Source organism: Propithecus coquereli, unplaced genomic scaffold, assembly GCF_000956105.1.
Source record: "Propithecus coquereli isolate 6110/MARCELLA unplaced genomic scaffold, Pcoq_1.0 Scaffold30, whole genome shotgun sequence".
Taxonomy (NCBI): Eukaryota; Metazoa; Chordata; class Mammalia; order Primates; family Indriidae; genus Propithecus; species Propithecus coquereli.
The window spans coordinates 9,732,269-9,746,364 of record NW_012148619.1 but is presented as its reverse complement, the minus strand read 5'-3'; the positions used below and the strand labels follow the sequence as shown (position 1 = coordinate 9,746,364).

General features: G+C 41.2%; 1 protein-coding gene across 1 annotated transcript in view; it reads right to left on the bottom strand.

Annotated features, from left to right (window-relative positions):
- The window catches only part of LGR4 (leucine-rich repeat containing G protein-coupled receptor 4), a 95,132-nt gene extending 81,036 nt beyond the window's left edge, over positions 1-14,096 (bottom strand). Inside the window, exon 1 of the mRNA XM_012649553.1 lies at positions 13,394-14,096. Coding sequence (XP_012505007.1) covers positions 13,394-13,578 — 185 coding nt within the window. The 5' untranslated portion in view covers positions 13,579-14,096. The remainder of the gene's footprint in view (positions 1-13,393) is intronic.

The following is a 14,096-nucleotide window of genomic DNA, read 5'->3' as shown; positions in this document are numbered from 1 at the left end:
TCACCTTACCAGTGGTAGTAAGCCCTCACTCACCATGGCTTCTCCATCTTTAAAATGGGGAGACAGGAGTTTGAGGCTGCAGCGAGCTATGATGATGCCACTGTGCTCTACGCAGGATGACAGAGTGAGACTCTGTCTCAAAAAAAATAAAAAAATAAAATAAAATGGAGAAAATAACAGCAAGTGCTTTTGAGACCTCCTGGGAGGATTAACTAGATGATACAGGTTAAGCACTTCACTTAATGCCTGAAACTCAATAACATTATTATTGGTAGTATCTAAGTTAATAACAAAATGATGGTGATGATTTAGCTAAATGGCAAAACAGATCAAAAAGCTCTTTATGACTCAGAATGCAATATAAGTAAAACGCTTCCAGAAGACGACAATCTTTAGAATCACCAAGCAAATTACCACAGGATGGGGCTGGCTATCACCTGTACATTCAAAATTAAAACTGTGGCCACAGATTCAATCATGAATAGCCGTGCTGCTAAAGGAACGAACATGCAGATCCAAACAGGAACCCATCAAGCCTGTAAAATATTAACAGCTTAATAAACATCTGCTCACACCATCAACAAACAAAGAGTTCAAGTCAACTAAAGAGTACCAACTAAATTAATACCGAGTTGACTAAATGAAATGCCTTGGGGAAAAAAAGGCTCATGGGTGATTCACTTTTATGCTGACTTCCCTATAAAAACATCTTCAACAGGAGAGGCAGGAAATTCCAGTGAGTGAAAGGGGGCAGCTATATGGAAACCATCATATTGCACAGTTCGCTTTTTAATCTACTTCAAGATTGGTTTAAAAAGCACATTCAGAAATTTGCTCCTTGAGAAATAGAAAATGAGTCTACTCACAGATATGGTCCTCGTATGCCATGTAAGTGAATTCCGTGAAAGAAAGAAAAAGCCAAAAAGCATATTACGGACACTTTCCTGACTCAGAAAAACATTATGATCATGGAAAAGGATATGAAAGCTTTTAAACGAAGATGTACAAAAAGCAAGGAGACTAAGTAAGAGATACTTTTTTAAAAATTCTGCTATGAATAAAAGACAACACTATTTTCCATAGTAAATAGATTTTTTAATATCAATTACTCCTAAATCAAGCCATGGTCTCCCAGCGTATGTACATATGTAGATGTGTGTATACTTTCTGGGTATGCTTTATTTTCAGTTTTGATTTTTTTTTCCTATAATAATCTGTAGCTTCTCACCATTTCTTATTTTATCTTTTCTCCTCTTCTGATAAACTTTCAAATATCTAAACAAACTACTTATAAATACAGAACACCTGAGCTTCACAAACTACCACTCGTTAACTGTGAGATGTTTGGGCAAGTTACCTAACCCTCTCGAATCTGTTTGCTCAGCTATAAAATAGGAACCATACTATGGACCAAGAATGGTTATTGTGGAAATTATAGTTAGCACATGTAAGATGCCTAATATACAAATAGGACCAGCAATTCCTCACCAAATGTCCATTTTTTTAAATCAGACTTTCCAAACGTGGATACACTAATAATTCAAAGTTTCTTCACTGTAAGCAAAATGCTTCACATGAGGATCATTTCTACAGGAGTCTTTGGAGGTATTACAGGCACTACCGGGTTAATCAGAAACGGAGCTGGAATTCTCCCTAAACAGTTTTTGCTAGTACTACATACCATGCTAACAATTTATTGAGGCTGTAACTGGTGATAACAAACCTCACTGCGGCTCTAACATTAAAATCGAGACTAACATTTCCTTATAAATATTTATCATATGAGCCAGGGTCTCACTTTAGGTAATTCTTACACAAGTGAAATAAAAACCTAGGTTCATGCAAAACCTCTATGCAAATATTTATAGTGGCTTTATTTGTAATTGCCCAAAAGTGGAAACAAGGCAAATGTCCCTCCACTGGGGAATGGATAAACGAACTGTAGTACGTCCATACAATGGAATACTCCTCAGCAACGAAAATGAGCATCACAAATTGACATATGCAACAACATGGTAGAATCTCAAAGGAAGTATGGTGAGCAAAAGAAGCCAGACATAAAAGACCACATTCTGTTTCATTCAATTTATATGACATTCAGGTAAAGACAAAACTATATAAAATAAGAGACTTAACGTAGAAAACAGTTCAGCAGTTGCCAGGGCTGGGGATGAAGAGAGGGGTTAACTACAAAGGGGTACACAAAAATTTGGGGAAATGATGAAAAGATTCTAGATCTTGACAGTGGTAGTGGTCACATGACTGTATACATTTCAAAACTTGCAAATCTGTACACTAAACAGGGTAAATTTTAAGACTGGGAGGTTTGGGGGAGTTATATGAATTCATAGTTATGAAAGTCAGTTAAGTGATCAGTTAAAGTAAGGAAGATGGAACATCCAAGATTAAACCATTTATTTTAAGATAAAAATATGAAGGTATTTTTAAAAAAGGTAACTTCAAGTAGATGCATTTGTGAAGAACCATAAAAGAGAAACTTTTTAAAATTGAACCTCTAAAGAGCTGACAAATTTAAAGAAAATCTATTATAATCAAAAACTACAAAAGGGATTATGCTTATAAGAAAATGTGAAAGGCAATAAATTCTATTAGCACACTATTATGCCGCTTATATTCAGCAATGATACCAAGAACCATCAGAAATACCTTCTAGAAAAGATGTCTATATAAATTTAAATATTTGGCTATAGATGGGATAAAATTATCAACAGGAGCTCACTTCCTTTTAGATAAATCATCCACTTCTGTCAAACCCAGTCCACATGTCTAGGAAACAATGAAACCAGAAATTCAAGCTGGGGTAACTTAAGGGATGAAGAGGACCCCAATGAAATGGATGTCATTATTTCCTTTGCCAATGTCATGAATCTTCTCATCTTAGAATGTCATAGTTTTTTTGTTTTTTTGTTTTTTCCCTTTCTGGCATGCCGCCTTAGCCAGAGTGGTGCCAATGGCAAATTCTCTTAACACAGAGTAAGACCTGAGAAAGATAAGAATTAACTTACCCTTCTGTTTCATGTTCTTGGCAATCTCCTGTCATACCTGCTGACAAGCCTCCACACTGTAGATTCAGATGCTACAAAGCAAAACCCATAATCCGAGCTGAACCAAAACTGAGCCCCCAAGTAAAAGACTGGTACTCTGCAACAGAAACCTTTAAAGATCAACGCAGCAGTGTTTGGCTAGCATGAGAATGATCAATTGAGGTCTTTCTGTCAGACTGACAAGAAGATAAACATAGAGGCAGGCAGTCCCCAATGAGTACTCTACTGGGAATTCAAGCATCTGCGTTCCCAACACACAGTACATATCAAATCTGGACGAGGAGCATCCAAATGCGCTGCATGCCTGCACACACACAAATCGCCTTTGGTGAAAAATACATAATTACTCCACCATGGAAGCAGGCAGCACGAACTTAAATTCAAACGCATATTAGAAATTGATTTATCCAAAACACAGGATGTAATGTTGCACAGAATATAATGGGGCTTTGGAAAACACAGTTCGATTACTAACAGCAGAGCCTGTGGTTAACGCACAATTTTCCAACCTACCATGAAGTATGAAGCCTTCTGCTGCATGCCCTCACAGCCCCTGACTCTGTTTGTGAAGGGTAGGAATGAAATATTCCATATGTTTTCTTTGTCAGTGACATGGCTATTGAAAGCAAGGCCACGGTAGTCTCCCTGCTGAGGGACTGGGTCAAGCTATTCATGTGTAACCAGGCAGATGTCAAGATGGTAATGAGAAAAACATCTCAAACATTTCTTTTTTTTTTTTTTTTTTAAAGAAAGAGACCCAGGGTACGCACAACTGTATTTGAAACACTCAGCCAATCTAAATAGGTCGTGAGCATTACTGCGTATGTTAGCTGCTGTTCTGACTTTATAATTCATGTTCAAATCAGGTCTGAATCAAAATTCAGAAAAATCTTTCTCGGAAACTTTAAAAACTTAACTGGGCTTAACAAGAATGCCATGACTTTTTAGAAATATGAAATATTTTAAAGAAAGGGTTTTAGTTCTAAAATTACTTTTAAGATAATAAACTTTTCTTTATCCACAAAACACAAGCATTAATGTCAAATGTAAAAAAAAAAATAGGTATCCAATAACTAGTAAAATACTTAAAAGATACATTCAAAATACTTAAAAGAAAAAGTTCTCTCGTAATACGAATATTTCTAGAACCAAAGTGATGTGAAAAAACAAGAATGCAGCTAAATTGTCTACCCTGAGTAGATGTTATCCATCCCCAAAATGAAAAGAAAGAAAGTGATCAAAGAAACTACAGTGGGCACTCATTGGCATGAGGGTTCCCAAAGAGTGAGTCAGGATTTTGCATGAAAATCCTCAGTGGTCCAAACTCTGGAAGTAAAAAATCAATATCTTAAGATCACAGCGATACTGTCTTTAAAGGATGGGGCTATAATGAGCAAGGTCACACGTCCTTACTCTGAGAAGAAACACTGAGGTCTCCTGTCTGGACAGCACCTTTCTACCGGACCAGCCATCTCAGGAAGGGAGCACCACGTCAGAGACTGAAGCGAAAAAGTATGATTTCCCCTGGCTTTTCCCTCCAGACAAGTTGTATCTCCCCCACCATCGGGCTTTCTTGTTAGAGGGCAGTAGCACCACGTATAAAAAGATATTTTTATAAAAACATTAAGTACTACTGTTTGTCCACCAGGATCTTTAAGAATTTCTGAATGAAAAACCTGCCAGGTGAGTAGCTTTTGTCCATTAGCACAGTGGCTCACCTGTGAAGTCTGCAACAGGCTTTGATCCTGATATACATTTGGAGAATCAAAGGGTTTAGAATTTTAAATCATAAACTTATAACACATACACAACCACCTAGACACTCCCAGGAGAAATGACAACAGATTTCTCCACTCGGGGTCAATCGAGTGGAGAAGAGAGTTTCCTAGGTGTGACCCTGAAGACAAAGCAAGCTCCCTCTTCTTGCAGATGGGAAATGTGAAGTCTAAAGTGGTTAAGTGACTAGCCCAAGCCCTAGAATGCCCCCCTGAACTCTCGGGTCTTAATTCCCTGGCCACACTCAATCAATTAATCTATCACTAAACCATTTTTGAAACCCTGTTCACAAAAATATGCCTATAAAGAACTGTGGAGTTGGCTGGGCCCGGTGGCTCACGCCTGTAATCCTAGCACTCTGGGAGGCGGAGGTGGGCGGATTGTTTGAGCTCAGGAGTTCGAAACCAGCCTGAGGAAGAGCGAGACCCTGTCTCTACTAAAAATAGAAAGAAATTAATCAGACAACTAAAACTATATAGAAAAAATTAGCCGAGCATGGTGGCATGTGCCTGTAGTTCCAGCTACTAAGGAGGCTGAGGCAGTAGGATCACTTGAGCTCAGGAGTTTGAGGTTGCTGTGAGCTAGGATGACGCCAAGGCACTCACTCTAGCCCCGGCAAAAGAGTGAGACTTTGTCTCAAAAAAAAAAAAAAAACCAAAATAACTGTGGAGTTGATAGGGAAATAAAAGGCTCCATGACATGACCACGGACTCAAATTGACCTTGGAGAGGAGAAGGCCAACAAGAAAATGCTTCTCCGTAGAAAAATACTAAGTTTTCTTTTTAAAAAAAACTAATCAAATGAGATGAACTAGCAGAAGTAGCACAGGAAAGATAAAAACTGGGATTGTGATAAATTGACAAATATCAGTTAGTAAACTGATGTAATTTTTAAAACATGATACTAAGGTATTTGAGATGTATTAAATTAAATTAATATTAAATTAATTTATTATTAAATTAAATTAATATTTTTATGAACTTAGATCAAATTATATGAGAATTCTGTATATACTTCAACTTAATGTGAAATAAGGAGACCCTCAAGGGCAATTGTCACATTTAGGAAATGCAAAGACTAGATTAGTTTAGCACCTAAAACAGAAGGCTGAAGAGGACATGAACAGTCTTCAAGGACACCGTAAAATCTGAAGGTCCATAGTTAATGTTGCTTTCTTCCCTCTTACTCCCCACCACCACTACTGAAAAGAGTTGATATACTAGGATAGAGTTCCTAGGGTGCTAAGTTATTCGAGACAGTGTTCTCTCATTCTCTGGAGAATTCTGCAAGAATGCAGCTCTCTGAAAAGGTCTGTACAAAGGGTGACAATCTAGAACAGGGTGTGGACCACGAGTCTCTTCTCCCCTGGAAATACCTGGTCTGCCAAGCTGTTCAGGTATTATCCTTATGGTTTCTTCAAGGGCTTCCAAGCATGAACCTTATACCTTAGGGAAATAGGAAAAAACCCAGAAGTTAACCAATGGCATAGCCCAATCCCTAGAGTTTCAGGGAAGAGACTGCCAAGGTAAACGGACACCTCAAATTCTGCAACTTCAAAACCAGACACATGAAGAGAGTGAGAATTATAAAATTCATCTCCCTTCATATGAAAACAGCTTTAATCAAGCTCTTACGGGAGTTTTGATGTCACCACTTGTACTAAATGACTCTGCTTTTACACTAGGAGCTACACAAGGGAACCTCAAGGCCTGAGGGGAGTGGAGAAGTGCAACCTGAAGCAATCCCAGCACATTCCTTAGCCATGCCTAGCACAGCTTCAAGGTAAAGGAGCTATCTCCCTGCCAAATTTATGTCACTCTTCTTAGGAAGGAAAATTTCCCCAAATAGAACTTTAAAAATATAATGGAACGGGGAGAATATAACTCATGATTTTTCTGGATACCAAGTTCTACATTCTGATTCAAATATCAAGAATATTTTATTGTCAGGGTGCAATGAGATTTTCACTCTTTCAAGAGTCAACTTTATTTTTAAAGTTTTGGGGAAAAAAAAAAAAGCCACATTCTCCTAGTGTAAAAATAGAGAAACCACTAGCTAAGGGGGTTTACACAGCCCTTTTCAAAGACTTATCTTGATTCAAAATAGCTAAATATAAATTAAATATGAAGGATAAAGGGCCACTAAATGTCTTGTAATATATTAAACATGCTTCCTCCACATGTTTTCTCACTAGCACAAAGCTCAGCCTAGAATCTAAACGTATACCCAGTCTTGGCCCAGCAGCCTCCCAAAATATCTATGGTTTACATTTCCTTACAAGGATACACTCATATTTTTATGATCCAACATGTTGCCACAGGAGGGTGGTCCAATGCTTTACCCATAACACCTTTCACGACAGAAAGCTAAGGAAAATATATTTTTAAAAAATATTAATTTTTTAAATGTTCATTTTTGGACCTAGACTATTAGAAGGACATTCCTAAACTGCAATTATTTGCATTTAAAATAAGAGATGCATAATGCCAAACCCTGTGTGGGTCAGGAGCTGGTTAGTGTGCTTTTTTGACAGTTAAAATACGTAAGGGTACTAAAAACATGTTTTAGAGACTAAAAACAACCAACTCAAACATTCAGAGTTTTAATTGCCTGAACATGACACGGAATACTTCAGTACACTTTAAGAATCTTGCTAAAAATAGCCCGGCCATACACGAAGTTTAATAACAAATATTTGTCTATGTGTGGGCGAATCTAGAACATACTACTACACAATTACATATTGCTATTTAAAAGGGGTGTTTGAGTATCAGCTTGCTAAAGTCTTAAGAAAGTTGAGAAGTTATTAACTGTATACAAACTATAAAATCATGATCTATCTCATGCTAAGACTGATTTCTAAACTCAATTTTGAACTCACCCAATTTCAGACAATAGAGCTGACACCTAGCATACAAGTTTGACCATCAGGTGCTCAAAGGCACAAAAGAAATGTCAAGAAAGGCAGAGAAATTAGCCATTGTGTAAGAGTACTGATTTGCTAAATGCCCTAGGTTTTTTTTTTTCCTTCACTGACAGGATTTAAAATTACAGCATTTTATCATCCTCAATCAAGCCTTTAAAAAAACCACACACCACTGAACAAAGTTCAGGGGAAAAAAAGAACAAAGTTATCCATATTCTTTCATATACATGAAAACAAGCTTGAGCAATACTAAAAACTTGAAGGCCACACAGGACAGTTAAACAGAAAGCTGGATAACATATTTCTAAACCCAAAACCTTGAGATCTAGTTAAAAAAAGTAAAAGAGCAAAGCTTCCTTATCAAGAATACTTTTAAGTTTTATTAGTTCCATTTTTCAGAGTTAAGGGCACATTTGGCAGGGTTTAACTTTTAACCTAAGTATACCAACAAATATTGTGCTTTTATGTATATAGTTTTTTAATAGAGAAAAAGTGGGAGACAGTCTTAGAAAGATTTCAATAAATCACTAAACAGTACTTACAACTTAATATCAACACAGATTCACAGAAATTCAAAGCAGAGACACTGGTCATCATCTAGTCAAATATCCATTATTTATTGATAAGAAAAATGAGAGTAAAAGGATAGACACAACCAAGGAGATCAGAAATGAAAATCCAAACATGCGGGCTATCAGTACTGTCCATTATTATAAAGATTACTAAAATAAGAACCTGAGAGACAGACAGACAGAGACCAAGAAATGCCTAAACTTGCCTGGATCCACCTACTAGTACAGAACTTTGATCTCTCCCAAGAGATTAAGCTGTCAAATGTTACAATTCTAATGTTAAGAGCCAAGCACTTGGACATTAAATATTTGCGATACCATAACTGGCAGAGGCATTTAGTTTGCCTAGAAATCGTACAATATTATTGGTTACTACAACAAGCCTTAAGGAGCATAGAATAAGAGAATTACTGCTTGAAGTCCAAAATACTGCTCAGACCACATCCAGCATACCGTTGCCTTGTGAGACAGTGAGTTCTCCATTCAGTGGAAATATCCCAGCTGAACTGGACAACTGGAGGACAACTTAGAGTCTCTTGGGTGGGTGAGAGATTTCTGAGATTTAGAAAGTTATACTTCACTTAACACAATAGAGAGGACTCGAGAAATGTATAAAAATCAAATTAAACAGATAAAAAACCTCTTGGCAGTTAAGAGTTGTTGACTTCTTTGTTTTACAGATGACAAAACTAAGTTTCTGAAGGGTTAAGCATATGATTCATTCAAGGTCACTTCTGTAACTTATTCACAGATCTGGAACCCAGCTCTCCATGTGCCTGGCAGAATGTTCTTTCCTTGCTTGTATTTACAGAGAACCCAGTGGTTCACTAATTTGGAAAATAAAGGATCTATACTTAAAGATGTTCATATATTGTCCTTGGTTTGAACGAAGTTCATGTGTATATAGTAAATAAAACTAATACACCTCTAGAAAGACAGTACACAAACTAAGCTAACATTGAAATTTACAGATAATTCAGAAATCAAAAGATATCAAAACTCTACCATCAATAAGGTACAAACAGTAAGCTACTGAGTACTGACCTAACCTGCCAGGGAATGCATAATAGATATTGCAGGATACATAAGAAAATACTTTCGGATGGTATTAGTAAAAGAAGATGTTTGTTATAATGAAAAAATACACCTCAGGGAAGAATCTGAGATGATGTTTCCAAAAGAAGATTCTTAAAAAACACTTCAAAGCCTTTCAGGTAACTCAATTCTATATAAAAAACTCGACAACCTGCTCATGTACAGGATACACACACTGTGAAGGTTTGAGAGATTATGACTAATTATATGGAAGTGAGGACATTGAGTAACTTTTTGTACAGTATCCAAATTACTGAAACAGAGTGATTTTATTTTCCAAGTGTTAAGCCATACCCACAGGAAACAAGCAGGACTATTCTACCCTAGCAAAGCGCCTCAGCTAGTCATGCATTCTGCAACAAGTCTCCATGGCAAATTTCCTAACACATACTTCTAAACACAAAGAACTCCTCCAAGTGAGTGGTAATAAATAGGCTTGTGCAACTTCAACTAGAACAATATTCTGCTACTCCTGGGATCTTTCTATGAGAGAATCGTAATATTATCACCTGGCCATCCTAAAATTGCGTGAGAAATAGAAAATCATAGAACTTCTGGAAGCAAGAAACAGCCTTAAAGATAATCTAGTAAATTCAATTATTTCATTTTTCAAGTTAGGAAATTCTTACCCCCCCCACCCCCCAAAAAAGTGGAATGACTTGCTCAAGGCCACACAATTAGTGGCACCGGAAGGCTATGATCAAGGGCTCAGATCAACCACTCTCTTCACGAAGCCACACAAGTAGTCTTTGTAATCTTACAAGTTAGTGCCAGACATAATCTAGCATATGAAAATTTGTGCTCCAGGTCTACATTTCTCAAACTTTGTAGCAATAACACACCACAGGGCTCATGTACAAGTTCCCCTCCCCACGACTTCATCTCTTCCTCCCCCAAAGAGTCACCTTATTACCAGTAATACAGGAATAATATTGAATTCTTTTGATAAAATAAACTTTGGAATTTTAGTATTAGTAAGAATACTGCCTTTAACACACCTCAGGGTGAACTGTGATAAACCTGTGTGTTGAGACACAGATTGAAAACTGCTGTTCAAAAACATAAATAATCACTACAGGTGCAGCAAATGGTGTGAACACAGGAATCCCATCAACAATACTAAGGATTACATCTGACTCTGTCCCCAGACTCCGGTAAAGCGACTTTCAGCAGGAAATAGACACTGTTAGATTGAACAAGTTTAAACGAGCCTAAAGGAGAAGACAGTATCCTCTCTCTGGTGCCTTCTCAAATCTGGACTAAAGGCTAAATGCTGAGAATGCTGAATGTGACAGTCCCACGTGGGAGTGGTGTCTGAATTCCATGCCCCAGTTCCACTCCGCAGTGTGGCCCTGCATCCTCATTTATTCCCTCCAACATTTTTAAGTGCCTCCTATGTATCAGGCTCTGTGGACTGCAAGTGAAGTAAAATCCCTGCTGTCAGTCCTCCATCTCTGAAGTGGGATGCATACCCCGCCCACCAGGGCAGGTGAAAGTACTATCACTGGAAAAGGAATGAGAAGAAAATAAAGAACTCTGATTATACTCATCTTTTTAACGTTTATTTTTGTGTTTGTAATTTTATCTATAACTAAATAGGCTGTGGTGCACATGCTCCAGAAATTAAGAACAGGTGAACAGAAGCTTAGGGACCATGGATCTAGCCTCCTGATGTGTGAGTGGGGCTCACTAAAGCTGTCATGGGAGGGCAGACAGGAAGTATTTGGAAAGACACCCCAGGTGATTGATTCCAAGGTGTCCTTTAACTTCACTGGAGTGTGCAGACTTGCAGCACCAGCCCCTCCTCATAGGCTTTTGAGAATCACTGGACAGGCTGGTTTCCTTACATGTAAAATGCGAATATACTGCCCTTGAAAACCCCTTTAGAAAGGGTGATCGTATAATATATTTTTGAGGGCAAAATGAGTACTCAGATGAAATAAGGATTTAACAGAACATACAGTCACTCACTTACAGGTCACCTATATAGGTGGTAAGTAATCATAACACATTTGCTCACTACCCCAGCTCAAAAAGTGCTGTGATAATGCTAGTTTAGACACTCTAGACTGGTGCCAATTATTTTTGTTTCCCAAGCCATGAACAGTACAAGGCTCAAAGCTGAAGATACAACATTTCATTACCTCCAGTGAGCTCTACAGGAAGGTGCCCAATGCTCTACAGAGAGAAGCATGCTCTCATAACAATGTGATATTTGTGGTTTTAGGTTCTAATGTAAAACAGCCCTTTTCCTTATAGGGCCACTCTACTCATTAAAACTCAAGAAATCTACTAAATAAGGTCTTTACAACTAGTCAAAATAGTAAAATTTTGACTTTTCTATTATATGGAGAGTCTTGAAAGAGGTTCAGATAAAGGCATCCTTCTTTCTCTATGAATTCCCTAAGTTTCTAGAGAATTTGGAGGAAAAAATAGCCCCATCTCCTCTATCCAGGTCTTCTTTTCCTCATTCAACCCACTCCTGTTCAAACTTTCCCATTTAATGTAACTTTGTGAACAAAATGCTCTTGACTGCAAAGTTAACTTTTTGGTGAAAAGTTAAACCTCACTGGGCTAAAGAAAAATGACTTCAAACACAAAACTAACCTCAGACAAGGGGAGTGGGTGCTGGAGGAAGAAGAATGAAACAGGTTCCAAGACAGCAAGCCTCAATGCTCAGTAAAAGTCCATTCTGAGAGGGCAGGCAGAACACCTTGCTACCACCCACCTGGAAATACACCAGTGCTCTGGCCTGCATAAAAAGGATTTCTTCACAGGGACTGTTATTCTTTTAAAACTGTCTATTTCTAAGAGGTCTCTTTCAGTAGCTGTAAGGTAAAAGGAAATTCCCTCTACCCAAGGGCCCCTTAGAATCCCTTCCTCTCTCAAACAGTTCTTTCACTGCTCCTGATTTAATCATTCAACTGGCCACACAACACAAGAAGGAAGAACAAGAGCACACAAGCCATGCACTCAATTACCCTATTCTTCCTCTACTGGTGGCATTTGCCAACACCACCTCCAACACCTATTTCAGATTCCTCTTCTTTTCTCAAGGGAATGTCTAAAGCTCTCAGGTCCCCGTTGGAGGAGGGAGATTTTTGGAAGTCAGAAACATTTGCACGACTCTCCAGACCTCAAGCAGCCGAAAAGTTCTGCCGATTGATTAAGGCACAGCAGAAAACTGCTGCCCATCTTGTGCACTGCGCTTGAGCATATGCTCTGGAACTCCGCTTCTCTTCCAACAGCCTGTACCTCGCTCAGGTCAGCATTCCTTCTTAAAAAGGCCTTGTTAGGTCAGAGTATTTTCACCGAGAAGCCTGTAATTCTCCCTTGCTTTTTTTTGACTCCCCTGCGTGTTCCAGAACCCTGGGCGTTTGTGGGTGAGTCTAGAGTGGAACTGGGCCGAGGTGCCAAGTCGCACTACCTGGATCGGGCCAAACTGGAAGGCGATTCGCCCTGACTGAGGTGCAGGTGTTTCTTCTCCCCGCATGCTGGAACCCAGGAGCCCAGGTGCTTCCCCACGAAACGTGTCTCGGTCTGCAGACTTAGGCCAAGTTCTCGGCGCCCTCACCACTGCCAGTGGCGAAACTCTTGCCAGCTGAGCATGGGCCCGAGTGAGAAGGGAAGGTCGCGGGAAAAGGCTGCCAGGGGCAAGCGTTTCCAGATTCTTTCCTCCTCCTTGGCCCCATATGCATTCGGAGTCCGGGGGTGGGGGGGGTACTGAGACCATAAAGTCTGGGAAAAAGAGCTACACGCTGCTCGGACCCAGACTGACAAAGTGTGAAAAGCCCGCGGCGCGGGAGTGGGTGCCAAGCCCCCGCCCCCCCACACACAGGTGACCGGCGTCGCCCCCCTCCCCGGGCCGCCGGAGGGTGGGGTGGGATTGACCACTGGCTCCACCCCGCAGCGCCCCCCGCGAGTCCCCCATCCCTGGCAAGCCCGCCGCCCGCACTCACAGCGCTTGGGTGAAGGCACTGAGCCCCTCGGGCACGGCCGTCAGCCCCTTCCCGGAGCAGTCCACCCGACGGTCGCCGTCGCAGCTGCAGGGCGCCGCGCAGAGAGGCGGCGCCGCGCCGCTGGGCCCGGCCGAGCCGAGCAGCCCCAGGGCGAGGAAGCAGAGCAGCCCCAGCGGGCCCGGCATTGCTGCGGCCGCCTCCCGCGCAGGCCTCTCCCGCGGCGCCGCTGGCTCCGCGCGCCTCCGCTGCCCTCCGACGCCCTCCGACGCCCCCCGCCGCCCCCGGGCAGCCGGCCTGCGGGCTGGGGCGGGGGCTCACTCCCTCGGCGGTCCGCACGGACTCGGCCCCTTCAACAGTGCGCCGCAGCAGCGCAGGGACGCGGCGCTCCGGAGTTTCGCCCTTCCCGCTGCTCCATGGAAGCGCAGAGGCAGCCCCGCTCCTCCGGCGGCTCAGGCCAGCCGGGCCGGCGCGGCGCAGCTGTGGGGGCCGCGCTCTGCCATCGCACCCGCCTCGCTGCCCCCAGCCTCCCGCCGCAGCCGCGCTTCAAGGTTGCGGAGCGCAGCCTTCAGCCATGCCGGCCCCTCGCCGCAGCCCCAGCCCCGGCTCTCGCACAAACACCCAGACTCTCGCCCGCGCTCTCCGCGCCGCGGCTCAGGCTCTTCCCGTCCTTTTCCCTTCTAGGGTTGCACGCTCGGGTTCCCAA